This window comes from Glycine soja, chromosome 1 (assembly GCF_004193775.1).
Source record: "Glycine soja cultivar W05 chromosome 1, ASM419377v2, whole genome shotgun sequence".
NCBI lineage: Eukaryota > Viridiplantae > Streptophyta > Magnoliopsida > Fabales > Fabaceae > Glycine > Glycine soja.
Genome location: NC_041002.1, coordinates 2,814,698 through 2,823,348, shown reverse-complemented (window position 1 = coordinate 2,823,348; position 8,651 = coordinate 2,814,698). Strand labels below are relative to the sequence as shown.

Genomic DNA, 8,651 nt, shown 5'->3' with positions numbered 1-8,651 from the left:
ATAAATGAGAGAAGGAAATCAATATCCTTCCCAGTACCTAACATGAAGCAAAGAATCAAGTTTGTTGTATTATAATTTATAAATGATAGATGACTAAGGTTCTTCCCAACCAAGTAATGCAGCCTCATGCACTAAAATTTCAAAAGGAGAAAGGCACTTCAAATTGCCCCAAGTAACTTAATGTCCATTCTGTATCTCCTGTGTGTCTAAAGTTTCCATAATCCATATGTCCTAGATCCCAAGTATTTAAGAAAATAAATAGTAAACATTATTTAGAAATGAAAGATAAAGGATAACATGCTAATGTGACAAATAGTAAACATTATTTAGAAATGAAAGATAAAGGTAATTACCAAGGACAAAGAGTTAATGTGACAAATTTTAAGAATTAATTACTATTTTCATGAGAAACAAAATAAAAGAAAGGATAAAACTTTGCCATAAAATTGATGATTTATTCAAAATTAGAACTAATACAAATCATGAGAAAATTATACATTATCATAATTCGGGTTTAGATTCATCTTGTCATTAATTCGAGTTGAACCCATGATCACTCTTAAAATAAAATAAAAAGGATCATACAAATTATTATATAAATTGTTATGTGTGTATAAATTTCTTCCAATATTTTTTGGTTATTGTGACATTGATATTAATAATTTATCAACTTTATCAATAATTAATTTCTAAAAAAAAACATTTACATTGTGTTTGTGTTTGAATGACGTTGGAAACATCCAATGCACTCAATTTCAACACATAAATAATTGCTTCGTCAATTTCAACACATAAATAATTGCTTCTATGTTATTGACACAGTTTGAATGTAAATTTACTTGCAAATACAAATCCAAAATACTAAATAAAAGATTAGAGAATTTGGTAAAAACAAAGAAGAGAAAGGGAAATTGAATTGAGAATATGCCACGGATCTAAACAATAAAAAGAAACCAACAAGAACCACTCCCCCAAGAGACAATGACACATACACACTCTTCAATCAAATTCAAGCAGAAAGCCAAAGGCCAGAGAGAGCCCTGTTATCTACGGAGAGACCCTTACACTCCAAAGCTTGGCCACAATTGAAGGACGAGCATTATCCCTTTGGATTAATAAAGCCATCTCAAATCTCAATTCCAATAATCCGTTAGCACTTTTTTCAGTGGCTCTGGTGCTGCCATTGCGTTCCACCAACCGCCACTGCCACACATACACTTCACTACAGACAAATAAATTTCACACTCTTTTGTCTGACACGTATAACATTCTGAACTAAAACTACTTGGTTTTTCCCACACCGAACACTCTTCTTCAATCAAGCGAAGGTGGTCTCACTTGACTCGATTGCAAGTGATCCACGACACACTGTTCGCTTCACAAAAGCTTCGAATCCAATTCCTCAGGTAACAAACATTTCTCAACTGCACTCGATCTATATGAATACAGCACCAAATGACCCACTTGCAGTAAAATACTAAAAATCGAATCTTTTGCCTTTCGTGTCAACTGGGTTTGTGTCAGATTCTTGTCTCTCTCTCTTAAAAAAATGATTTTTGGTCGCAAAATTGAAGGGATTTTTTCAGGAATCTGGCCTTTTTTTTTTGTTTTATATTTTCTTTTTCATCGTATCATTGCGGAATTTTGACTAGGGGTGAGCACAGATTCCTGAGGGCACAGTGCACACGCTTTTGCTTTTTATACTGTTATTGTTTAATTTTGTTATCTCTATTATTTTGCAAACTGGTTGGTATTGCATTTGTTAAGCCATATGTTATGTTCCTTTAAGTATTCTGTTATGTTCCTTTAAGTATTCTAAGTCTGCATATCAGTATTTACTTCACTAGTTAGCTTGAATTCTGTTATTGAAGAAATCTAAGTTCCTTAACGAAAACACTTCACATGTAGTAGAGTAGGGTAATTTTGTGGTGCTTTGTTTCACGAGGCATGGCTACGTGACAGTTCTCATTTTTTTTTCCTTTTCCCTCATTGAACTGTTCTGGTTGGCAATTGATTTAGTTTGTTGGTTTTTTTTTTTTTTTTCTCTTTCTTATTCAGTAACATCTGCAAGAAGTCTTCTCCTTCACCATGCCACCAAAGCCTTTAGACTATGGGTCAATAAATGAAAACGTGAAGAAGAGTCAATATGCTGTCAGAGGTGAATTATACCTTCGAGCTTCTGAGCTTCAGAAAGAGGGCAAAAAGGTAGGTTATAAGTTATTTTCCAGGTCATTTACAAAATATTATATTTGTTTGACTTGCACTTTGCACCCTTAGGTTGGAGGAATAAATTGATCCTGATCATAAAATTCCTTCTATTGAATTTGTCTTTTATTTGGTATTATAAAAAACTGGGTTTTCAAAGTAACTTTGAAGCCTGCTATTGCGAATTGTTCGAAGATTCTCATATGGTTTTAGAGGGGACCACAAGTATGCACCATGTTGAACAAGTTGTTGTGTCCTAGACCTTTATCACATGGCCATCATAGTAGTGGTAGTATGTTACTTATTACATGTTTAGCATTTGAAACTTAATAGTAAGCACTTTATAATACCCAGTTTTTGTTCTTAATGGCTTGTTGGCAAAGTTGTTGTTTTAATCTTTTTACATTGAAGTATCTTCCGTAAAGCAAATCAGTTGTTGTTAAACTCTTTAGCTGTTTGAAATTAAACATATTTATATTTTTATTATTGTTAACTTGCATTTGCATATCCTGAAAATGGATTTGCATAAAAATACGAGCATCATTACCAATGATGTCTATGCAAACATAGTCTTATTATGAATACTGTCAGCTTACATTACCTTCAAGCCAAATTACACAAATAAAATTACATTTATATTCATGTCATCATCTATACATTTGTGTTCCTGTACTTAGTCATGGATTTAGCTCCTCTAAAATGAACAAATGTGTAATGTGAAGAAGAGTACATTAATTTGAATTGGACTACCATGTAATCTTAACTAACTTTGAATCAACAGTAAATGTGATCTTACTAACACTTTACACATTTGCTAACTTTAGAGGAGCCAAATTCCCTACTCATATTTACAGTAATTCATTTTCAATTGTTGGCAGATTATATTTACTAATGTTGGCAACCCACATGCATTGGGACAGAAACCACTGAGCTTCCCTCGTCAGGTTTACCATTACTGTCATATTTCTTCTTTTACTGGATCTTATAACTTTTCTAATGTTAACAGCTAAACATACTTCTTATCTAATTAAATAGCGTTAAACTATTTTATTTGTTGATTATGCTAACATACAGCAATTTTTCTGGTTGCAGGTTGTTGCTTTGTGCCAAGCTCCATTCCTACTTGATGATCCTAATGTTGGACTGCTATTCCCTGCTGATGCAATTGCAAGAGCTAAACACTATCTTTCATTGACCTCGGGTGGTTTAGGTATTCATATGTCAACTACTTTGTTTTATAACATTGTAGAATTTTACATATTTTGATCTGTTTTAAAAGTATTGCTCTGCAACCCTAGTTTTTATCCTATTCTTGTCTCTTGATTTCTGTTGCTAAAATTAAGTAGTAATGCTGGTAAGTCAAATAATTTAAGCAATACCTGGCAACAAAAAGCTGCATTATTTGTTAAATCTATTTTCTTTTTTTGGTTGTATACTGCCCATGATAAAATTGATTAGATATAGTTTATCAGTTGCATAGTGGGGGGAGCCTTGAAATGAGGGTAAGGTTAGCCTTGTAGCCAACATGCATGTTTTAATTCTGGAAACAACCTCTCTGCTTGCAAGGATGAGGTCCTCATACATCTGGTCCTCCCAAAACCGCACATAATTGAGCCTAGGAGCTTCATGCACTAGGAATCCTTTTACACTTATCAGTTGCTTAATGTTTAGTGTGTAAAACCAGCTTATTCAAAATTCCTACATGGAAAATACTAAAACTTAGTTTATGAAAAATAAAAATTATGTACTGAACACAAATTCTGTGTTTTTCTCTTGTTAAAATATTTTTCTGAAACATTTAGACAATTTCCATTAACTGAGTACACAAGTCAAAGTTTTAAGGTGACTTTTATATCTGTTTGCTGAATTTTCCATTTAATTATCCTTTTTGTTTTTCTTGCATAAGGATCTCAGATAAAGTTTTAGTTGACCAAAGAAGAAATTGCCCCAAAAAGATGGTTGCACTTAAAAATATTATGGAATAATTTATGTTATAAATAAACTGTCTCAAAAGCTTAAATGTTAGGTGAAGGATCATAAATGATATTATATATAACACGCCCCCTCACACCCAAGTGCACTTAGGGATTGAAGCATGGGCAAATGCACATGCCCACTCTACATTGTGCTGAAATTCACATTAGTATATAAAATGGTGTGACAAGGATCAAACTCTTGACAACTCCGTCATAGAGTTCTGCTACCTTGTCATAAATCAACTATCCCTAAAGTTTAAACTGTTTGGTGAAGAGTCACGAATGATTTTATATCTAGCCGTCAGCAAGTTTTTATATATCATTAGTGGCCTTCTGCTTTCAATCTATCACATGTAAATACACCTGGAATTGAAGACTTAATCTGATAAAACAACAGCACAAGCGAAAGAATGTTTCAAAGTCTGAACCATATTAAATGTTTTGTAATGAGAACATGTGAAGTTTTTAGGCCTAGCAGCATTCTTCTTAGCTTGCAAAATTTCTTGCTGATACCATCTAAAATTTACATGTTACTATTACTATTGTAGTATTGTACCATTGGGCATTTTACCAATTCTTCTACTCATAACTGACACAGGAGTTAAGACTTTTCTTTGATATGAGAATCTTCAATAATGAACTGCAACTAATGGTGATGCAGGCGCTTATAGTGACTCCCGCGGCCTTCCAGGAGTGAGGAAGGAAGTGGCTGAGTTCATACTCAGGCGTGATGGTTATCCAACGTATTATACTCTATACAGTCTCATTCTGTTTTCTAATTTATCTTGTAAAATCTTTCTTTAAAGGGTCTCTTAAGTTTCCAATTTGTTATGCAAATGGATTCATTGCTTCTTGTTCCATTTACAGTGATCCAGAACTCATATATCTCACTGATGGTGCCAGCAAGGGGGTGATGCAGATATTAAATACTATCATCAGAGGTCAAGACGATGGGGTAATATAATTTTTTTCTTGTTAGTACTGCAGTTTTCTATATTCAGTGTCATTGAAAGAATTGCCCAACACTTCTTATTGCCAGATTTTGGTTCCAGTCCCACAATACCCACTCTACTCAGCAACAATTGCTCTGCTTGGTGGTACCCTTGTTCCATACTACCTTGAAGAGACAGCAAATTGGGGTCTTGATGTTAATGAACTTCGTCAATCAGTTGAGCAGGCTCGCTTTAAAGGAATAACTGTATGTGTTTTGTCTTTACAATGTTATGTTTCCACTCTGTTTCTACATCAAACTCACAAAACCAAACACTTACATGTTTGGAAGATGCTGAATCAATGTGAAGGGAGTGAATCTTGTCATATTGAAAGTATTTGTTGTTGATACTTCTCTTCCTATTTCTTCTAAGTTGATTACTAGAAATGACTTTGCTGGTTGCTTTGTGCAACATAAAAGGGAAAAGGAAACAAAATAGCACATGGCTGATTGATAAACAATGTTCCCACATGAAATTTTACAATATCTTGGCTGTTTCTTGAAAAGTATTTTCTACCAGTGAAGAAATCATGTAATGATGAATTATTTTTGTTATGCTAAAATTTGAATTGCAAAACTTAATATCCTTCTTATGTTCTTTGTATTTGTCAAAATCTTTTCTTATCTATTCATGTAATGCTTTATTTGAATGAAGCAACAAAATCATAAATTTAATTTTGAGTAGGTTAAAGCAATGGTGATCATAAATCCTGGAAACCCTACTGGTCAATGCCTTAGTGAAGCTAATCTAAGAGAGGTTTTGCAATTCTGTTATCAAGAAAATTTAGCCTTGCTTGGAGATGAGGTTTACCAGACAAATATATATCAGGATGAACGACCCTTCATTAGTTCTAGAAAGGTATGCTTGTTGTGCTGCAGCTGCTGCTAAACTGATATTTTGCCTCAGTCATTAATGTGAATTAATAATATATACTTTTTCTACATGAGAAGGTTTTGATGGACTTGGGGCCACCTATAAGCAAGGAAGTCCAGCTTATTTCTTTTCACTCCGTGTCAAAAGGTTATTATGGTGAATGTGGACAGCGAGGTGGATATTTTGAAATGACCAACATTCCTCCAGAGGTTTGCCTTTTCATATCTTGTGTTACTGAATTTTCTTTTTGAGTTTCAAACTGGTATTTCTTGCAACGTTTGCATTATGTTAAAATTTCAGGACAACTTTGTCACGAATAAACTATTCTAAAAGCTTAAAAATGTGAGGTGAAAACTCATTAATGGTTTTATTTTTGACACCCCCTCTCACGCGAGAGCCATTTAGGCTCCACTTGAAGCATGAACATTGCTCAGGTTCACCCAACCTTGTGCTGAAGTTTAACTTCTATTTAGAAGAATGAGGGTGGTAGACTGGCAGTGATCAAACTCTGGGCCTTATGGTCATACTATGTCATAAATGAATTATCCCAACCTGTTAGATGAAAGCACATGAATGATTTTATATCTATCAAGATTTATTGCATCTAATTCCAGTTTAGTGCTTCAAAGTTTAAACCATTGACAGGCCATGTCAAAACATAGAGGGGTAGAAAAGCTGTTGAACATGAACAAAGAGCACTGGCAATATACCTGAATATATGTCAATGACTATAATGCTCCGAAAATTTACATTATTACACATTAACCAATGGGTTAGGTACATGGGTGCCACATGTAATATGGTGAAATGAATAACTTTTTTGTCGTAAAATACTTTTTTTTCACTCATTGCCTGTTGTCTGGATGTAGGACCTTCTGACTCTACATGTAAGGTGTTCATACAAATTGTCACCTCTTCAATTTTTGCAACAGCTACACTGACGACGTTTTTCTTTTATCCTGATTTTCTTTTGCAGACAGTTGATGAGATCTACAAGGTTGCATCAATATCACTTAGTCCAAATGTTCCAGCACAAATATTTGTGAGTTTGATCTAAATGTTTCTCAGATATTTTAATTTAGACTTAATATACTTGTTCAAAGTGTTATTTTAGTGAGTACTTTCTCTTTCCTTGGGAATTTCCTCATTATTCATATTTCTTACCCTGTTCTACAGATGGGAGTTATGCTCCATCCACCTCAACCTGGAGATATTTCTTATGACAAATTTGTTAGGGAGAGGTAATCATGCTAAGGCTAATTTGATAAATGTCAAAATTTTTGTCAAGTTAACTTTGATTATTTGAGCATGAGAAGTTCATCATTTCTCCCGTACCTTCCCAAATGTCTAAAATCATAAGAAAAAAGGAGTCATTATGTAGAATTGACAATTACCAATAACTTGCAGCACCGGAATACTTGAATCACTGAGAAGAAGAGCAAGGCTAATGACTGATGGATTCAACAGTTGCAGAAATGTGGTTTGTAATTTTACTGAAGGTATAAACAATAGCATTCCAAAACAATTTGATATGTTCTCATGCTTCAATTTCAATCTTCGATTGTCTCGTTCCTAGTACAAAATTAGTGATTCCTCAAGTTGTTCAGGTGCCATGTATTCATTCCCTCAAATACGTTTGCCGCCAAGAGCTTTAGAGGCTGCTAAACAGGCTGGAAAGGTTCCAGATGTTTTCTACTGCCTCAAACTTTTGGAAGCCACTGGCATATCCACTGTTCCTGGTTCAGGATTTGGACAGAGAGAAGGGTACATACTTATACATTTATTTTCTGATGTTTATAAATTATCCCCTTTTCTTTGCCTTTCTTTAGAGTGATCCCACTTGCCTATTCCCATGTTTGTCATGCAATGAGAATGTGCTTTAATTAGGCCATATATGATGTAGTAACTATGGAGATTTAGTACTTGATAATATATTTCTGAAGTATATATACCTTCAAGAACTACAACATATATGATGTAGAAAGAAATATTGCACTGGTTTTCTTTTACTACTTGCTAATGATTCTGTGTCAAACTTTTGCGTACAGGGTCTTCCATTTGAGGACTACTATTTTACCAGACGAGGAAGACATGCCCGCTATTATGGATAGTTTCAAAAAGTTCAATGATGAATTCATGGAGCAATACGAAGACAATAGAGGTTATTCAAGGTTGTAAGAAAATTATCGTAAAAGATGCATTATACTCTTGTGCTTTTGTAAGAAAAACATAACCTCCCTTTCTACTATTTGTCCTTGGAGATAATTCTTAAACCTTACACTTTCTTCTATATCATCTCTGAACTTACAATATTTCGGCTGCATATTTAATCTCTCTTGAACCTTTATTATCTTGTGGCATAGCAATCAAACAATCGTCTTGAATGTGATGGTTCTGTCATGTGTTTAAATGTAACAACCTTACTCCCAGAAGAAGAAAAAATACATTTTTCTTTATCTCAAATATAAGAAAATTTTAACTAATTTTATTTTATTTAATGCTATTATCTTTAAAATATCATTCATTCATTTAATTAAAGTTTTATTTTCAAATGACTTTTTTTATTTTTGATATTAAGTTGCAATGAGGTATACATTAGGAAATT

At 33.6% G+C, this 8,651-nt stretch overlaps 1 protein-coding gene across 1 annotated transcript; it reads left to right on the top strand.

Moving 5' to 3' along the window:
• Positions 1-978: 978 nt before the first annotated feature.
• Positions 979-8,393, top strand: LOC114409594 (glutamate--glyoxylate aminotransferase 2-like). The gene is made up of 14 exons (XM_028373103.1): positions 979-1,406; positions 2,059-2,205; positions 3,084-3,149; positions 3,298-3,415; positions 4,843-4,924; positions 5,049-5,136; positions 5,221-5,379; positions 5,858-6,031; positions 6,124-6,255; positions 7,023-7,088; positions 7,223-7,287; positions 7,454-7,545; positions 7,654-7,810; positions 8,095-8,393. The coding sequence occupies exons 2-14, from the start codon at positions 2,089-2,091 to the stop codon at positions 8,222-8,224; spliced, it is 1,446 nt and encodes a 481-aa protein (XP_028228904.1). The 5' UTR covers positions 979-1,406; positions 2,059-2,088; the 3' UTR covers positions 8,225-8,393.
• Positions 8,394-8,651: the final 258 nt, after the last annotated feature.